Here is a 20,693-nt window from a genome sequence, read left to right on the forward strand (position 1 = left end):
TCCACATCAAAGGGCTCATGCTACAGTGTGTGCTTTCTCCCTGCTGTGAGTCTTACCCAGTGGTGGAAAATGTACTCACATTTCTTACTTGAGTAAAAGTAGTATCAATACTGCAATGTTAGTTACAAGTAAAAGTCCTGAATTCAAAATTGACTTGAGAGTAAATGTACAAAAGTAAAAGGTACTTATTATGCAGAATGTCCCATCGCGAATGTATACAAAGCTTTTGAAAATAGCAGATCTACAAGCTCACAATGTGTCGCATTTTTTGCGACACATTGTGAGCTTGTAGATCGGCTATTTTCAAATGGCCAAAATGTATATAGGGCTGAAGTGGGTAGTGTATGCTTTGAAATAATAATCAAAGTAACTAAAGTTTTCAAATAATTGTAGTGGAGTAAAAGTACAATATTTGCGCTCTGAGATGTAGTGGAGTAGAAGTAAAAGTACCTAAATTGGAAATATTCAATTAAAGTAAAGTAAAAAAAGAAAAATACAGTAGTACAGTTCTTAGGTAAATGTATTTAGTTACTTTACCTTGGTGCAGCTCTCGGTGTCTGGGTTGCACTGCAGGATGTCTCTCACCATGGTGGCGTTGCCTTTCTCCACCGCCCAGTAGAGGGCAGTCTTTCCATCCTGATGCAAAGAAAAGGAGGCAAAAACTGTTGTTTGACCCATAAATAATATAGCAGTTTGTCCTCAAACCTGTTCATGAAATTGGCCCCATCTGAAAATATTTAGTTCCAGGGACCTCCCAGAAGCAAAGATTTGAGTTAAAAAAGCATGCTGGGGGAAGAATATATATTGAAAGATTTGCACACGTTTTCACAACTACTGTATGAGCTTGTATCTGCTATTTTTCAACAGCTAAAGCATAAAATAATGGTTAAAAGTGGTTATAAGCTGAAGTGACATAGGTGCGTTCGAGGTCTGAACTCTGAAGGGGTTAAATAAAATATGCTTTACTATGCAGTAGCTATTTCCTTTTCTTTTCCTTTGAATATATTGTCTATTTACTTTACTGTACCGCTACATCTTATGATGCCATTAATTTCAGTACGGTATGAACATCAACTTGCAGAGGTAATCCAACGTGCTAAATGGGATTGTGCAGTTATGTTGTTATCACCGTTTTCATGAATTTTAAAGCATGCGTTGATTTGAAATCTAGACAAAAAGGGTTCCTGCCGAAAAGATTGATTTACTAAACTAAATACACATGTCCATGACTTATTAAACCGTGGCATGCAATTATGTTCACTCAACATTGACTCAATTATTCAGGTAAGTTTGGTAACATTTTAATAACTTTGGACAAAATGTAAAACAAAGATGAAGCCTAGAAATGAAGACATTAACCATGGTCTATGTTTACGAGCGATATGACCGAAGCCGTGATTAGACAACGATATGCATATGTCTTTTAATATGTCTGCGTCTCGTGGCCTTCGTTTTCATAAAACATTCTTGACTTCCAGATAGTAGACCACTGGTACTAAACTCTACCAAAGGTTGAACACAGTAAAAAACAAACGTATATAAAAAAAAGATTGAGCTTCAGAGCGAGAGCCAAGTACATGTAAAATGAGAGGAGCTTTTAGCCATGAATAAGACAGAGGAGAAGAGTGGGAAAGGGAGGCTCCTACCTGGCCTCTGACGTCAATGTCGGCGTATTTGTTCAGCAGGCCTCGGACTATCTCCACATGACCTCCCCTCACCGCTCCGATCAGCACCGTCTCCCCACTCTGATATGTCAACACCAACAGAGAGAGGGAGGGAGGGAGAGAAGGGGTGGAGGGGGAGAGAGAGAGAGAGAGAGAGAGAGAGAGAGAGAGAGAGAGAGAGAGAGAGAGAGAGAGGGTGGAGGAGGAGGGAAGGGCAGTGACGGATGGGGGGAGATACAAATGGCATGAGAGAGAGAGAGAATGAGAAACAGAGAGACAGGGTGGATGGGGGAGAGAGAGAGAGAGAGAGAGAGAGAGAGACAAAGAGAAAAAACGTTAGATAATATTAACATTATAAGACTTATCTTACGCTCATGTTGCTATGAGCTGATGGTGATATCACTCACCCCAGTGGTGTAAAGTATCTCTAAGTACATTTATTTGTTAGGGTACTTTTTTACTTTACTGGAGTATTTCCAATCGTCAATACTTTCACTTCTACTCCATTATACATTTCAGAGGAAAATATTGTACTACTCTAAATATTGTATTTACTCTACTACAATTATTTGAAACTTTTAGTTACTATAGTGACTTTGTAGATATTTATTATTATTACAAAACATACAGTACCCATTTCAACACAATCTCATGTTTGTAGATCTGCGGTTTTCAAAATATATTTTTAATACATTTGAAAAGATGAAACGGGACAATCTGCATAGTATTGATGCCAATACTTTTGCACTTTTTGTATTCCATGGACTTTTACTTGTAAGGGAGCAGCAGTTCTTACATTGCAGTATTGACACTTTCACTTTTAGTAAAACAATTGAGCACTAAACTATCTCCCAGCAGTGTGCCTCACTCACCCTGTCAGGGATGTTGACGTAGGACGTAGGTCCCAGCGTTCAGCAGGTCCTGGACCATCTAACTAACTATCTCCCAGAGCAGTGTGCCTCACTCACCCTGTCAGGGATGTTGACGTAGGTCCCAGCGTCCAGCAGGTCCTGGACCATCTAACTAACTATCTCCCAGAGCAGTGTGCCTCACTCACCCGGTCAGGGATGTTGACGTAGGTCCCGGCGTCCAGCAGGTCCTGGACGATCTAACTAACTATCTCCCAGAGCAGTGTGCCTCACTCACCCTGTCAGGGATGTTGACATAGGTCCCGGCGTTCAGCAGGTCCTGGACGATCTAACTAACTATCCCCCAGCAGTGTGCCTCACTCACCCGGTCAGGGATGTTGACGTAGGTCCCGGCGTCCAGCAGGTCCTGGACGATCTCCGTGTGTCCCTCCTTGGCGGCGATGGCCAGCGCCGTGTTGCCGTCCTTGTCCGTCATGTTGACGTTGGTGTTCCTCTTCAGCAGCTCCCTGACCACCTCGCTGAAGCCGCCCTTCACCGCCACGATCAGCGCCGTCATGGAGTTCTGGACGGACGGGAGAAATGTTTAAAACTGTTGAGACCAATGAGGCAACTGTCTTCTAAATCACAACATGTTTCTATGTATGTGCTGCTCAAACCATTTCATTAGAGAAAGTAAAAGTTGAGTGTAATTTTCATTTGCTGCTTTCTTTCATTTTAGGGATTTTAGCTGTTTTTGACAGGGGGGCGGGGGAATTCGAGCATGGGGCTAAATATGTATTTCTTTACAAAATGTTATAGCGATTTATTTTTTTATTATTTACTATAGTCCTACTAGACCCCAATAAATTACATCTGGCCACAAAAGATCACAGGATATACTGAATGTGTCAAACTGACATATCGAGCCTATGACACACAGTGTGGCTTCCCCCCAGTAGGCTACCTTCATATTCAGTAGATCCTGTGAACTTTTGTGGCCAGATGTAATTTCTTGGGGTCTAGTAGGACTATAGTAAATGATAAAAAAAGAAATCGCTATAAAATTATGTAAAGAAATACATATTTAGCCCCATGCTCGAATGCCCCAGCCCCAGCCCCTCCAAAAACAGCAAAAATATCTAAAACGAAAAAAAGCAGCAAATGAAAAAAATGTAACACTCATCTTTTACTTTCTCTAATAACAACCTAAAACATGAACCTTGGTTGAAAAAAACTAAAGTTGTCCTTTAAGAATTATATAGAATTGGCCGCCGACCCCCCCATCTGAAAATATGTTGTTCCACAGGGACCCCTCCAGATGCAAAGACATGAGTTTAAACGTTCGCTGTGAAATAATATATATTCAAATACGTGTATTTTCACGATTTTTCAAAGATAGTAGATTTACAAGCTCATACCGCGGCACTCGGTGCCACACAATAAGCTTGTGGTTGTGCTATTTTTCAACAGCTAAAGTTTAAAATAATTGTTAAAGTGGTTGAAAGCTAAGGTGACACAGATGCAATCAGGGTCTCACACCATGGGTTAACTGCTTCTACATTTGTCAAATCAATCAAATAAATAAAAAAAACCTGTATGAAAACTGGTAATGGTATTAAGAGAGCCTGTGCTCTACACTTGGGTCAATATTGATATTATTTACACAGGACATATTCACACATCCACCGTGCTAGCTTTTGGACAGTAGCAAAGTCAGCATGCATGAAGAAAAACCTTCGTGAAGAATGTCAACGGCGACGATAACTAAACGATAATACATGCCAAGATATCGTTTAGTACATCACGGTATGTCAGGACAAGCCTAACTACTCACCGCCCCTTCCTGGTCCACATCGGCTCCGTTGGCCAATAGGTGCATGACGCTGTCGTAATGGCCCTTCCTGGAGGCCCAGATCAACGGAGTGGTACCATACTGAACACAGGAGAAGAAGAGTAGGTCATGACATCATATAGATCAATGGAGTGGAACCATACTAATATTTCTCATCAAAGTATATTGAAGTACTGCAACTTGAGGTACATTTCTTTAGTATTTCATCATGACCTTTCACAAAGAAAAATGAAAAATAGATATCACAGGGAGCCCTATCATAGGTGGGCAAAATTGGTGAAGAATGTGGGAATTATTAAAATATATATATATAAAAATAAAAAGGTAAGAAAAAAAAACATGAGCTGAAATTCACCCATTCCTGGGACATGTGAGAATAGTCCAGTGAAAAGGGGGGGGGGAAATGAAGGTATTGAGAGACCCAGCCACCTCAGACATCAACATTATGAAAATTACAAAAATATAATTGTCCAGGTGATAATCAGCTAGTTTTAGTGTTCTAGGGATAAATATGAATAATACCCACAGATTTAACTACTTTCTACCTGGCCATCCCCATTGTGGGCATGTCATACTGTACATACTGTAAGTGAAAAGTTCTGGAAACGTTTTAGGCAACGCGTCGCATTGCAACGCGCCGTGAGCTTGTGGATTGGCAAGCTTTGTACCTTTTGCGAGACACAGTCATGAGACATCAGTATAAAATGACCAATACCATGAATTCATGGGAAAACAAGATGAAATATGGAGATTTAAGGTTTCTGCCCAACAGAGATGATACACTATGTTGTGTTATTATACTGACATACGTCGTTTGCTTGACCACAAAGTTATTAAGATTTTATGTTTAATCCTAATTACTTTGTACTACAAAGTAACTAGGATACCAGTTAAAACATTAAACTGAGTTTGTAGCAGTTCATTGTTTCTGTTTGCACTCTATTTATGTGACTGTTTACCTTTACCCTGTCGCCTGTGGCCGGTTCATGCCATTTATTCTGATCTTGCACTTGTACGACACTCAAGAGCGGAGTGTGAGAGGAGTAAGTATTGATTAAGTTCAATGGAGTGGTACTTTACTAAAGCGAGACAGGAGTAACTAATGACAATGTGTATTAAGGAGGAAACCACGGCTGAGGGACTCGCCTGAAAGAGAAACATTTGTCTGACAAAACCCTAGGCTTAGTTTTTAATTAATTGGCATCCGATTTAGCCCCTTCAAAGAGTTCTTTCAGGTATTAAATCGTTAATTGATTAGGTCAGCGGTGGCCGAACGGTTAGCGTAGCGGTCTTGATACCGGAAGGTCGCCAGTTTGCATCCCCGGAACGGCACGTTAAAATTACCACCTCTGAAGTACCCTTAGGCAAGGCATTGAACCCCTACCATGTAATGTTCTATGAGCAGGGTGTGGCTGTAAACAAGTCCTTGGCTTAGTCCACTTTCCTGGGTAAACAAAGAACTTTGCTTTGCTTTGCTTTGTCTGGTTTAACGCGTGGGCCCTTACAGTGACTGAAATACTTAGTTACTAAGATCTTCAGACGAGAAAGCTTAGGGCTTGCAATGCACTTTATATTCGGTAGTGAAGACTACAGGACCACTTTAAGCACATGAACCCCAGGGTCTCTATTCTGGAGCAGCTGTGCTATAATAGGCAAACATGCCGCCAATTAAAAATAGGTGGACATACAGTAGGGGCACCGATGGCCTAGCAGTTAAGGCGCATACCACATAAAGGCTCTAATGCAGCCTGACAGACAGCGAGTCGCAAGTTCGACTACTGGGCCCTGACGACCTTTGCTGCGTGTCACTCCCCGTCTCTCTCCATTTCCTATTTGTCTCTACTGTACTATCCAAAATAAAAGGAAGAAAAGCCCCCAAAAACAACAATAGGTGACATTGAAGATCTATATAAGCTCACAACACGCTGGTAGGTTGGCTAATCTCATAGAAGAGATTTGGTGTACAGTGAAAGAACGAGGGGTTTCAGCGACATGGAGGACTCGGGTCAACAAAGTATGTTCTTTAATATAAGGATTCATGGTGCAGGTGTGTCCACACTGTTTTTGACCTGAGAGCTACTTTCAAAATGACCAGCTCAACAAGTGGCAACAAGATGTTTTTTATTAAAATTATATATTTTTAGGTGTATGTCATGTGGTCCCACCTGCACAGCCTTTGTGATGTACTGGTAGATTATGGTAGGTTATGGTCAATTTTTTTTACACTCACAGAGTTAACGCAGATCGTTTTACTGCGTTGACCGAGTGAACTTTACATACACATCATTACTCATGGCATCCTCTTTGGTCGGCACGTGGTGGTTACCTTATCGGAGCAGTTGACCTTGGCGCCGTGCTGTAACAGGAGGTGGACGATCTCACCGTGGCCTCGACCGGCCGCCCAGATAATGGGGTAGACGCTGTACTGTTGGGATGAAAATAAAAAAAAGGAGAGGAGCTGCAGTCACACCGGCCATAACTAATGACTCTGTCAAGACCCGTGCCTTAAAGGCCACCTCGAACTGCTACATCAGCAGATGATGGGGTAAAGAACAGGGTTACCAACACGTTCACTTTTTCCTCCCGTGACTGGGAGGCACTGAACCGGCGGGCCGGTATCGTGTCCAGATAAACTAAATACTAGGGTCTAAAAAAATGTAAGAGATTATGACAAGATAATAGTGGTGGAAGGGACAGATTTTGTGTCCCAGTACCTGTCCAGTGATGTTGGGGTTGGCTCCTTTCTCCAGCAGCAGCTGTGCCACGTCTGTCCGGCCCTTATAGGAGGCCCACATGAGAGCACTCCAGCCTCCCTATATACAGGAGACACGTACAGTAACATAGATTTATACAGGAGGAGACACGTACAGTAACATAGATTTATACAGGAGGAGACATGTACAGTAACATAGGCTCCTATATACAGGAGGAGACACGTAACAGTAACATAGGCTCAGCATTTATAGAAAGTAGGGCTGGCTGTGAATCTTTGGGTGTCCCACAATTCAATTCGATTCCGATTCTTGGGGTCACGATTCGATTCAAAAGCATTTTTTTTTGCTTTCCAGATTCAAAACGATTTTCTATTCAAAATGATTCTCGATTCAATACATAAGATTTCATCACAATCTACTCCAGGCTTGAACTGAAGTGACTACAGTAACTTGAAAATGACTGAAGACATGTTGATGTTTACTGTGATTAGGGTGAGCATACATTTCATATCACAAACACCATGTAGTGAAAACTCCTGTAACCAGAAAAATAAATCTAAAAAAAAAGAAGAAAAAATAACGATTTTTGGAAATTATGAATCGATTTTGAATCGTGACGGAATCGCGATTCTAAATGGAAATAATTTTTGACACCCCTAATAGAATGTATCTGAAGATTTGACAGGGAACAAAACACGGTAGAACATGCATTGCACAGAAATTGCCTTTTTTCCCCACCATAACATAATTCCCCACGCTTCCTTCAATAAGGTAAAAAAGTAATTCAAATTAAAAAAGCAACAGCAGACGTTGTGGTAGGAAAAAAACGTGGTATTTTAGGATTGGCGTGTGACACACTTTCCAGTGAGTGAACACGGTATCACACACCGTGGCTGGTTATAATCCTACGCTGGTGTCATTATGGGCTCACAGGCTTTGACCGTTACAGCTGAGCTTAGACACACCCTGGCCTGCTCTCCCATGACTCATCCAGTCACCAACCCGACCCGAGTCATGCTCTTCCAGTCCTGGAGGAACCTGGCCGCCATGTAGGGTAACACGGTGGAAGCAAAATGTTCCACAATCCACTCGAAACCAGGAATGCATGCATTTAACCCATTCTGACCCGAGATCAGATTCTAAAAATGTCATCTACATCCTGACAGTTTTCGGAAAAAGCTATGTTTCTATGTCAGTCGTTCTTCGATTTTTCAAAAAATAGCAGAGCTACAAGCTTGTAGATCTGCTATTTTTCAATAGCTAAAGCATAACATAATGCGAACACCAAAAGGGTTTCCCACCCAAAATGGGTTAAAGCCAAAATGCTGGAAGTAATCCAAATAAATAATCTCAGGATAGGAAGATAGTGTGCCTTTTTCCATGATACAGAGAGTGGCTTAATTACTGCACTCATACACCCACCTCACAGAGCATAATACAAAGCAGATTGATCCTGCATTAATGGGGAAATGCCATCTTGTATAATTCGTTGCTTTCGGGAGGTAACCACCCAACTCCATTTTTTGTTTTTTACTCAAATCTGTGCTATTGAACACCCTTTACGTCTGTGTGTTGTTCCATAAATCAGTGCTATTGAACACCCTTTACGTCTGTGTGTTGTTTCATAAATCAGTGCTATTGAACACCCTTTACGTCTGTGTGTTGGTTGAACATTTTGGAGTTAGGTGGTTTCTTCCTGACAGCAGAGACATTGTCATCGTGTTGCACATGAATGAATGAATGAATGAATGAATGAATGAGTGAATGAGTGACTATGAAGGGCTGTTTGGGCTATGACAGGTCCATATATCCTGCTGTATCACAGACGCATGTGCTGTAGTTAGTAAGACAAGCAGAGCTCAGTAAATGGAATTACAGCAGCAGAGGAAGCATCACACTAAGGGCTAATGTAATTTTATGTCCATTTCTGGGCGAATGAATCATTCACTTCTGTTCGGCCCGCAGAGTCAATCGGCATCAAACAGGACAGGAGCTCGTGGCATTGAAGGAGGCCTATAATAAATAAGCAATAAGGCTGCACGATAAAACGGGGGGGGGGGGGAGGGGGGGGGGGAGAGACTTGCTGCTACAAGACACAAGTTGTGTTCTGCCAGCTAAGCAAACTGCCGTTAAATCTCTAAAGTTACAGGAGGTTTAACTTCAGGCTGCAAAAAAAAACCCCAATCATGTCAGCATTTAATTCAGCATTGCTTTAGTTTTTTTTCTTACATAGATGAAGACTTTCGTCAAGACATTTCATAGCGCTTTTATCATCCATTTCTTTGCTGACTGTATCGCACCACATTTTCGCACCTAAATCCCCACTCTGTTTTTCATCTTCTCCCTCAACGCCCAGGGAAATGGCAGACAATGAGTCATAGAGTACAGAGTGAACCCCGAGTACAGTCGGGTCCCATGGCTCCTTGTCTCCAGCTACTGCTTTCTCACTCTCTTTCCCACGTAATTGCGTGACATTTGCATTTTACACTCTCTCTTCTCACTGAGTGGATCCCCACTCCTTTTGCCGGGCCCCTTCGCAGTGGCGGAAAGTAACTAAGTACAGTACATTTACTTATGTAACATTTTTGAGGCATTTGTACTTTAGGCCTACTTGAGTATTTCCAATTTCCAATGCTTTTACTTTTACTCCACTACATCTCAAGAGGCAAATATTGCACTTTTACTCCACTACATTTACTTAGTTACTTTGATCATTATCTCAAAACACACATTTCGGGGGCCATTTGAAAATAGCCGATCTACAAGCTCCCAATGCGTCGCGACGCAACGGAGTATTTTCCAAATATATAAACAGTATTGATACTTTTACCTGAGTAAAACAACCAAGTACACTTTCCACCACTCTCACCATGTCTCTGTGTTCCAGGTTGGCATTGTTGTCCAGCAGCTCCTGCACCACCTCGATGTGTCCCTCCTTGGCTGCCGAGATCAGCGCCGTCCAACAGTCCTGCACACACACACACGCACACACACACACACACACACACACACACACACACACACACACACACACACACACACACACACACACAACGGATTACCACCATGGGATCACCGTCCCGCGATCTGATCTCCTACTCCGGTCGGACGTTGGGGGCGAGAAGCCGCGCCGAACGAGGACGGTATACAGTACCTACCAACTTGTCATACCAGGTGCTCATGGGAGCGGGACGGGACGGTCCGTTGGAGGCACAGACGAGAGGTGTGAGACGAGAGAGAGAGAGATGGAGAGAAGGAGCGACTGTGTTTCGTCGACCCGTGTCTCCCTCGACGGACAACACAACACAACTAGTGCAACGCGGTGAGTGTTGGTGAGTGCTGAGTAATAGCGGGTTACTCGCCGCGCGAGGTTGTAATGAGAGGTGTGGCGCCGTGGGCGTGTATATCTGCGAACGCACAATTTTGGGGATGGGGGGGCGTGGTTGCTGAAGTTTTAATTGGTCGTTGTTATGGCTCATGATGGCTCATAATGGCCATGTAGTAAAGCCACACTGTGGTGAGTTCAGCACCAGATGGAGCATGGAGGCCAAGAGGTCAGAGAATGACTGTGGCTGAGGTGACTGCGTTGTTTGGCGTTCCCTCCTGTACCTGCAGTGTCCTACACAGCACCGCTTCCCAAACCATGGGCCGGGAGACCTTTTTATGGGTCCCTTTATTTGTATTTGTTTCAATTTGTTTTTAATTATCAGTTCAAAAGGTTTAAAAAAAAAACGCAAAAGAAAAAAAGAATTATGAATTAAAAACTAAATTCAACTACCGGTATTTATTTTCAGTAATTTCATGAAATTACGAAATGTCATGAATTAGAAAACAAACATTTAATTTAAGAAGTACTTTGGGTCACGGGAAAATGTCAAAAGAATGTATGAGCGAATACGTTTAGGAACCAGTGTCCTACAGTGTGCAGGTGTGTTGTGGTCAGAGAGGCATGTGTGTGTACTGTGTGTGTTTACCACATCGTCCAGGTCAGAGAGGCGTGCACGTGTGTGTGTGTGTGTGTGTGTGTGTGTGTGTGTGTGTGTGTGTGTGTGTGCTTACCACATCGTCCAGGTTAACGTTGGCGCCCCTCCTAACGAGCTCCTGGACGATCTCCAGGTGGCCTTGTTCCGCCGCTGCCATAAGAGGGGTCTGTCCATTCTGAAAGAGTCAAAACAGATAGAGGTTTACACCATAAGAGGGGTCGGTCCATTCTGAAAGAGTCAAAACAGATAGAGGTTTACACCATAAGAGGGGTCGGTCCATTCTGAAAGAGTCAAAACAGATAGAGGTTTATACCATAAGAGGGGTCTGTCCATTCTGAAAGAGCGATAACAGACAGTGGTTTACACCATAAGAGGGGTCTGTCCATTCTGAAAGAGTCAAAACAGATAGAGGTTTACACCATAAGAGGAGTCTGTCCATTCTGAAAGAGCCAAAACAGATAGAGGTTTACACCATAAGAGGGGTCTGTCCATTCTGAAAGAGTCAAAACAGATAGAGGTTTACACCATAAGAGGAGTCTGTCCATTCTGAAAGAGTCAAAACAGATAGAGGTTTACATCATAAGAGGGGTCGGTCCATTCTGAAAGAGTCAAAACAGACAGCGGTTTACACCATAAGAGGGGTCTGTCCATTCTGAAAGAGTCAAAAACAGACAGCGGTTTACACCATAAGAGGGGTCTGTCCATTCTGAAAGAGTCAAAACCAGACAGCGGTTTACACCATAAGAGGGGTCTGTCCATTCTGAAAGAGTCAAAACAGATAGAGGTTTACACCATAAGAGGAGTCTGTCCATTCTGAAAGAGTCAAAACAGATAGAGGTTTACACCATAAGAGGGGTCTGTCCAATCTGAAAGAGTCAAAACAGATAGAGGTTTACACCATAAGAGGAGTCTGTCCATTCTGAAAGAGTCAAAACAGATAGAGGTTTACACCATAAGAGGGGTCTGCCCATTCTGAAAGAGTCAAAACAGATAGAGGTTTACACCATAAGAGGGGTCTGTCCAATCTGAAAGAGTCAAAACAGATAGAGGTTTACATCATAAGAGGGGTCTGTCCATTCTGAAAGAGTCAAAACAGATAGAGGTTTACACCATAAGAGGGGTCTGTCCATTCTGAAAGAGTCAAAACAGATAGAGGTTTACACCATAAGAGGGGTCTGTCCATTCTGAAAGAGCCAAAACAGATAGAGGTTTACACCATAAGAGGGGTCTGTCCATTCTGAAAGAGTCAAAACAGATAGAGGTTTACACCATAAGAGGGGTCTGTCCATTCTGAAAGAGTCAAAACAGATAGAGGTTTACACCATAAGAGGGGTCTGTCCATTCTGAAAGAGTCAAAACAGATGGCCTGGTACAGTCCAGTCCAGTGCAAAAATAAATAAAAGCCTGCTGCAAATAGCCGCCCGGTTCCTTTCAACCGATTTAGACCCGAGACCTCCTAGAACCTAACCTAAAGGTTTTCAGAAAACCTTCAAATTCTTACAAAAACAAAATCACACCCGTGGGGATTCCCGGGGATGGGGGTTCCAGACCCACAGGAACACACCCAGGGTTCCGGCCCGGTTCCGGCGAGCCGCCCCGCGTACAAAACGGTAGAGAAATGACAGAGTTACCATGTTGGGGTCCCCAGGGGTGGGGTTCCAGAGCCCCAGGAACGCACCCAGGGTGCCGCCCGGCATCCGAAACGGTTGAGAAATGACAGTTACGTGTGTGGCGGTCCCTCTACTGTACCCTCTACTGTACAGTACTGTACTGTCACTGTACTGGCAAACCCAAAATCTTAATACAGTTAATACGTGCGTGTGTGTGTGTGTGTGTGTGTGTGTGTGTGTTAGGTTACGCACAGGTGGTGAAAAACAACCATGCTTGTTTTCGTGCTCATACCCACCCAGTCAGCCAGCCAGCCAGCTACCCACACACATAGCTCCGTAAGGGAGTGGTTGCACCACTCAAAAATACAAAAATACACAGGAGGTGTACGTACGTGACACAGAGGGCGCAGCCGGCATTAAAGGTAAAACAACGTATAGGTAGCAGTGTAGAACCAGGTCGGCCCGGGGGTTAAACGCCCGGAGTCCAAAACCATTTGACGTATTAAGCGCCCAGGCTACAATTTGGAAATATACGAGTAGTCTGTTGAGAGACACTAAAGGATAATGACAATCAAACGCCTAAGCAGAAATGCGGTTGTTAGAGCAAAGGTGGATTAGGTCCCTTCAATGTCATCTCAGTTGTCATGTTAAACAAACTAATCTAATTCTAACAACACGTTTTAACATTCATCGGTTGTAGTATCCGTCCACTTTGCAAAACCTTTAACTCGTGACACAGCAGCATAATAACATTATATATTACATTGTTAAATGTACACAAATTATATACACACACGCACGCAGCCAAATTAATCCTACACATCACTTTCTGAATTCTTCACTGCATCTAAATGGGCTCAATTGCCGTAAGAGAAATAAGGAGTGCATGAGTTCAGCACTTCTCCCAAAAAGGACATTTTCACTCAGAGACGTCACACACAGAAATCGGTAACACTCGCATGCCATGTGTAAAATGCTACTTGTAATATGCTATTCATCTTTTTTTTTTCCATGTAAAAAAAAAAATAGCTAAAATCATTAAAACAAAAGAAAGCAGCAAATGAATAAAAAGTGACACTCATCTTTTACTTTCTCTAATAACCTAAAAAAAAATACAATTAAAAAAGTTGTCCTTTAAGTAATAAGTACAGTACTTAAGTAAAATGTACTACTTTCACACCATGGCTATGGCGGTGTGTACTAGCGATTAAGTTGCTGACTTACGTCGCTCCTGCTGTCCACCTCCTTGTACATGTCCAGGTGGGCTTTGACGGCGCTCAGGTTCTCCTCCTCCACGAAGCTGAACAGATTCTGGGTGGCCAGAGTGGTCATCTTGAGCGAGGTGGTGGTGTCCATGGCTGACGGCTAGCCCAGCGTCGCACCACTCTGTGGGGGTGGGGTCGGGCGGGCGGTGGGGGAGACAGGAGAGAGGAGAGATAAGCTGGTATATTATACCCTATGGATGTGTGTGAACTTAAGGCAAGCTTGCGCTTCACAAAGTGAGGTTCACATTTGGTAACTAACATTAAGAGACTCTGAAGAGAATTGGTGGTGGTCATTAAAAGTAAGTTCTTTATTTATTAAATCACGGCTATAGAGCGTTTGTTCACTAACAGGGGTCTCCCAATCTGTCTCCAGATCTTTATTAAATAGATTTCTTTTCAGGTTGGGTTACCTAAATCAGGAGAAAGACCTCATACAGGATAAGCAAGTGAAATTGTAAGTGATTGAACAAAAAAAAGATTAACAGACAACATTGGAACAGACAGCACAATTACATTAAGCTGATGATAATAACTCTTTGTGGAGTTCTGTGATTGGATGAAAGTGGTATGCTATGACGATTTGGTTTGTGTTTAAAGTGCTGGACAAAATGGGGAGACCTTTTTACTGAACTCTATATAGCAATGATTACTTTACTTTATTATTTTTATTTCTTTTTACATACCGTGGACGCCCATTTTTGTATGTATACCGGTATAATGGGTATATACAGTTATATATACTTTTCTTCTTTGTACATACAGTATACAAAATATACACACAAAATATATAATATACACAGTTTAATAGGAATATATCCTTTGTAGAGAATCTAAGCTAAAACAATGAGTAATAAGAGGTTGTGTGAGTCAGAAGAAATGTTTTACATTCCATAGTAAATCATATTTTTGTTGCAACTGGCCTTGGCAATGGAGTTATGGACATATTCAGGGCTAATTGAGGCCACGGCCACATGATACTAGTGTGTAATCCCACGCTGTCTCTGCCAACTCATGCATGGAAATGAGAAGTGAAACTTCTCCACTCCACTACTAGTACTAAGCAGTCACAATGTTCTGCTTAAGATACGGAGCAGACCCAGTTAGTTACATACCTCCGCCAAGCCAAACAATAAGCCTCAAACTTTGACCCCCTTTGAAAGGACGAGTTAGCTAATTTGGTGTGCTCGGCTGTGCACTCCAATTATCTCCAGACATAGCCTACTTTCTTCTGCCAATCTCTCCAGACTTTCAAATTGGGACTCGGTAGATCTCATGTAGTCTATTAGGCAAAACCGGAGCAGAGCTTTGTCTTTTTTAATGGCTCGGTGCTTTGATGCAAGGAACAGTAGCCATTTTAACAGTAGTTACTCACTTTTGCAACTGAAAGCCAAACTGGCCTAATAATGGAGATATAAAAAACGGTTGGCCTTAATCTGATTAATCAATAAAACAAATAAAAAATAAACTTCTAATTTGAAAAGCTGTATCAAGAACTCGATCCTGCACAGCACAGCTACACCACAAACACAGAAACAAACAAACAAGCATTTCGTCAAACTTTATGTAAAGTCGGGTCTATTAATGCATTATAATCACATATATAATGCATTATAATGCATTTGTAAGGCGTCATAACACTGTATACATCTTTATAATTATGTATAACATAACAATATATACCAAGGTTTATGAATTATTATAAGTGCTGGTCACTCAGTGGTCATAAAGCATACAACAGCAGAACAGCAGATTATAACTGCCAGGCAACACTTCACTTAAAGGTCGGGTCTATAATGCATTATGAATGCATTGCTGCTATTATAATGCATCATAATCCACTTCTACAGCTTCATAACACTTGTTATAAATGTTTATTACCATGCATAGCAATAGCAAAGACACTTGATAATAATGGACTATCTTATGGTGGTTATAATGTGCTGTTCTGCGGTCACAGAGCTTATAATGCATTATTTATAACACTCCATAAACTTGTTATAAATTGTGCATAATTATAAACAATTATAACAAGTGTTTATAAGAGCATTATAGTAGTGTCTTATAAGAGCATTATAATATATTATAGCAGGGGTGGGTGATATTGGAAAGATAATAATATCACAATTTCAAGCAGTATCACAATACACAATTATCAAGATATTATTTAATGCGTTAATGGTTATTTTTCAAGTTACTTCAAGTACAACCACCTACAAGGTAACAAGAACTAAAATAAAAAGGAGTAACAGACCATTTAGACCAAAATAGAACAAAACCGTCCTTCTGCAGAAGTGTAGATTAAGGTATAGAACTGCAAATCATAGAATGTGCATTCACTGTATCACAATATATATACGTAACGAACAATATCTCTGAAAACAAAAGGCATATCCTGACGTGGAGACATTGTATCGTCTCGACGATATATTATTTATCAACCCTAATTATAAGTGTTATTTAAAATGTATATAGACTAGACTGAAGACTCAACCTTTAGTAAGTTACCACTATTGTATGTGTAGGTTGAGTAGATATACTTTGGGTGTCTGTTTTAAGGAGGCTGCCTTTTACACTTTCCCTGCCTAGTGGCTACATTTCCCCAGCTTGCCATGGATGGAATAGGCTATGTGCTGAACTGAACACAAGTAGGCCCCAAGATTCACTTAAGAGTTTTGATTCCCACAATAACATGTGATATTAAGCGGCCACCAGCCCACCACCACCACAACTCAAAACCAAAAGGGACAAAAGAAAGCCCTCTCGTCTCCCGTGGTGGTCTTTCCTGTTGCTCAGGATTCAGAGAATCAATAAAAATCCCATTAATGATTCATCATGTTCAGCTCGTCCATCATTATAGACCAGTTTCCTGCCATGGCACGTCCGTCTAATAAGGCATATAGCCTGGCCCTGGCTACAACAATCAATTAAACTAAGATGTTGGGTTTAATACTAAGGACTGATATATATAAAGTATGTTTAATATAATGGAACAGCATAGCACTGGCACGAGTATTTCAATGAAGATTATTTAGTGGGAGGGTTAGCCATGAGTTGAGTAAAGCCTGAAGCCACATTTAAGATTCAATATTATTTTTGTTACATCATCCCATATAGTCTACACTAGGCCCACAAGAGTTTGCTTTCAGCTCCTCAACATTGTAGCAAGAAAACAGCTTAGCAATAAATAGCAATAAAGTAACAATAGTAATTTTAAAAAATCCTAAATATATAGCCTTAAACAAGTAACAAGTAAGCTATATTTGTAACTGAAATCCAAGCCTATAGTAAGATAAATGTTTGGCCTTCACTGATCTGAGGGGGGAAAAAAACATTGTGTTCAATCAAATTCAGAATCCTGTCAGTACAATGCATATCAATGGGCTACATGGTGCTGTCCAGTGTCAGTCACAAGTGATGAAAAGCCTTTGTTTACAGTAGAGGGCCTGACACACCCTCCTCTTTCCTCAGTGCCACTCCCAGCACAATGGATGGACAATGACATCAGACAAGCACGCACCAGGCAATATCAATACACTTTGAGGTTTCTCTTGGCTGAGGGTTGATCGGGTACAAACTCTAACAAAAATAAATAAATAAAAAGCACCCAGCAGCTACACAAGAAAAAGGATGAAACAACGAGGCGTGGAAAATACCATAAAGAATTAAGTAGGTTAAACACAAATGTCTTACCTTGGTGTGGGTGAAATTTAATATGCAACACTGAATGGCAGAGCGGTTTCTGTCCCTTGCTCCTTGTAACACTGAATATCAACAAGCAGTGCTTGGCTCAGGCTCAGCATCCCCCCCTGCCCTGACTAGGGGCTGAATATTAGATGAGGGGGCCGGGCTACGCCCCATTTCGCCCCAACACAATAGAAACACACTCAGACTAGATTATTACCGTTCATCATCACATTCTCTGGCAGAGCATCATCTGCTCTGGCAGGAGATCAATGAATAAAGGCAAAAGAGGTGAGGCAATTATGCTGGACTACATAATAAATACAAATAATTAAATAAATAAAAATAGGCCAAACCTTATTCATCCACAGCTTGATATTCAATCAGTAGGCCTAACCCATCAGATAAAAATACTGTATGGTTCTCAGTGGAGAAAAAAAACAAACAAAAAGGTGTGGGATATCTTTCCAGAGATATAGATCAACCCCTAGTCAGTTGTCCCTAAGCTTATCTAGATCCAAATGTGGGTAGTGTGAATTTAGTAGGCAACGTGTCATGAATATGTCCTCTAAATGTACCCAGTCAGCTCTTTATAGCGTGTCATGTGCATTCTGAATCGGCTGAGGACTCAGTCAGTGCCATCATGGGACGTGTTGCTCACAACAATAACATCTTATTTGATTTCCCACTGTGAGCCAGAGGCTGCAACTGCGAGGCAACAGGGGACTGCGTGCTGCTTGACAACAAGTGTGCGCTCCTCTTTCTTCTACAGAAACCACAAACTTATCCACAACTTGACAACTGTATAAACCAACTGGCCTGGCTGCGTGGATTCATTAAACAGTTAAAATATATTTCTCTTTCGGAGACGTTGACGTGCAAAACAATAACATCTGGGTCGTGTCGCTCGTTCAGTTCCACCACACACACACACACAGGCAAATCACATGGGACTATTTCGAAAGTATGTATGATTTAACAACAAAAACGACGCTTTATTTCACTTTCCCCCTTCCCGATACACACACACAAGCATTCGATTCCATTGCGTCATGTTATAGCGCTTTGCTGTGTTGTCACACTACTCAATACTAGTAGGAACAGAAGCGAGCTGTGAAATTAGCCAGTCGAAGAAGGCAGCCGACCCGGCTATGCTAACGCTAGTAGCAACAGTCTGTTGTTAGGTGAGTCATGTTGAAGTACCTTTTCAAAGTGCAGTGATGTTCACTGGAGTCCTCCCAACTGTCCAGGCTCGACCACTTGACACCGTTATATCTGAATTACAGTGCGCGGGGGCGAATACGTTCACGATCTGTATATCTGGAGTGACTTTTTAAGTTACATTGTTACTTCTGTGCTTACTGTATAACCAGTTCCCCTATCCCCAGCTGCTGTTTACTCTATTCTACCGCCAGACCGTCACCAGAGTACACTGAACTGACTACAGCCCAATGTGGCTCCACCTACCTACCCCCCTACCCATGGTTATTGGTTAGTTCATGGCTACTATCAGTCTGTCAATCAGGAGTGGAGTGGAGTGGAGTACTAATGCTGCATCAGTGTGTGATGATTTCTCTCATATATATATATATATATATATATATATATATAACATTCTAATTATATTATATTACTAATTATATACTACTAGAATTTCTACTACTAGAAAAAAGACATTTTTGTATTTTCTATTAGGGTAGCAGGATATGTATTTTGTTTCCTGGTGGCTGATTGCCATTGTAAAGAAGTACAGTATAGGCCTATATTCATTGGCTATTTTTTTTCTATAGTGAATAAGCCAGGATAGCACATTTTACAGTTGGTTTGATAAGGAGGAAAATTCTAACTGAGGGATCTGAAAGGCATAAAAAGTACAGTACAAATTTCCTCCAGGTGGTTAAAATGTCTCAAATATGCACTGCACTATATTTCTATCTACAGCAGAGAAAAGCTCATGCACACTGATTCTCACTTCTCACAAAAACATTGTAGCCTATTAAGAAATAAAATACTTTCTTAAGATATCTGACGACAGGTATGTTTCTTTACAGGGGCATGTAGGAAAAGCTGGGTGTCATTTAGGCAATTAGGAGTAGGACAGAAAATATGGGGTCGTCTTCCCGTCTGTCCAGCTCTTTAAATATTAGTTTTTTTTATTGGTTAGGATGCCTCTAAGGAGGTCCTTGAGGCACGTCCCACAGGAAGGAGGGGCAGACCAAGGCGCAGTTGAAGGAAACACATCGACTGGCCTTGGAACGTCTCGGGATCCCCCAGGAGGAAGTCACTAATGTTGCTTTGGAGAGGGAAGTCGGGAGCACTCTGCTGGTGGAGCTGTTGCCCCCCGACCCCCAACTACGGATAAAGATGGATGGATGGCCATATCATATTGTGATATTTGGCTTATTTCTCTTGCAAGATTTGGCTTGTTTTTGGATGTGAGTTTGTCTTATTTCTCTGACAAGAGTTGGCAACACTGGCAACAATGGAAATTGCGGAAATTGCGGAAATTGCGAAATTGCGGAAATGGAAATTGCAGAAATTGCGGAAATGGAAATTGCGGAAATTGCGGAAATTGAAATTGCGAAAAATTTCGGGAATTGCGGAAATGGAAATTGCGGAATTGGAAAAGGAAAGATAAGGAGGGACTTGGAAGCAAAAGGAATGCCCATAGCCGATTTACCCATCATAGGGATGGATGCAGTGGAATTAGGAGTCCTAATTGGCGGAGACCAATATTGGAAAATGGTCACAGGAAAAAGCTGTGCATATCCACGGCTTCCCAAGCCGTGCTACAACAGGCCAAGTTGCGTCTCTCTCTCTCACACACACACACACACACACACACACACACACACACACACACACACACACACACACACACACAGCACCACTCAGTTCACACGGGTGTGATTTTCTAGTTAATTTCTGCATCTCTTAGGGCCCATTTAACCATATAATGCATTTGGATGGCAAAAAAGGCAGATCTACAAGTTCAGTTTCTTTAATGAGATGTAAATGAAAATTGAAATTGCGGAAATTGCTGAAATGGAAATTTCAGAAATCTCATTCAAATTGA

General features: G+C 41.8%; 1 protein-coding gene across 5 annotated transcripts in view; it reads right to left on the reverse strand.

Moving 5' to 3' along the window:
* The window catches only part of kidins220a (kinase D-interacting substrate 220a), a 94,600-nt gene extending 75,580 nt beyond the window's left edge, over positions 1 to 19,020 (reverse strand). For 4 of the 5 annotated variants that reach the window (XM_080784478.1, XM_080784477.1, XM_080784476.1 and 1 more), the window contains exons 1-10: positions 18,821 to 19,020; positions 13,896 to 14,057; positions 11,138 to 11,236; positions 9,948 to 10,046; positions 7,079 to 7,177; positions 6,691 to 6,789; positions 4,347 to 4,445; positions 2,898 to 3,095; positions 1,647 to 1,745; positions 538 to 636 (exon numbers count right to left, since the gene is read on the reverse strand). In XM_080784478.1, coding sequence (XP_080640604.1) covers positions 538 to 636; positions 1,647 to 1,745; positions 2,898 to 3,095; positions 4,347 to 4,445; positions 6,691 to 6,789; positions 7,079 to 7,177; positions 9,948 to 10,046; positions 11,138 to 11,236; positions 13,896 to 14,027 — 1,023 coding nt within the window. In that variant the 5' untranslated portion in view covers positions 14,028 to 14,057; positions 18,821 to 19,020. Of the gene's footprint in view, positions 1 to 537; positions 637 to 1,646; positions 1,746 to 2,897; positions 3,096 to 4,346; positions 4,446 to 6,690; positions 6,790 to 7,078; positions 7,178 to 9,947; positions 10,047 to 10,236; positions 10,341 to 11,137; positions 11,237 to 13,895; positions 14,058 to 18,820 lie in introns of those variants that run through there. The other variant, XM_080784479.1, reaches the window with a different exon arrangement.
* Positions 19,021 to 20,693: the final 1,673 nt, after the last annotated feature.

This window comes from Protomyctophum bolini, assembly GCF_963924005.1.
Source record: "Protomyctophum bolini genome assembly, chromosome: 15".
Classification (NCBI taxonomy): Eukaryota; Metazoa; Chordata; class Actinopteri; order Myctophiformes; family Myctophidae; genus Protomyctophum; species Protomyctophum bolini.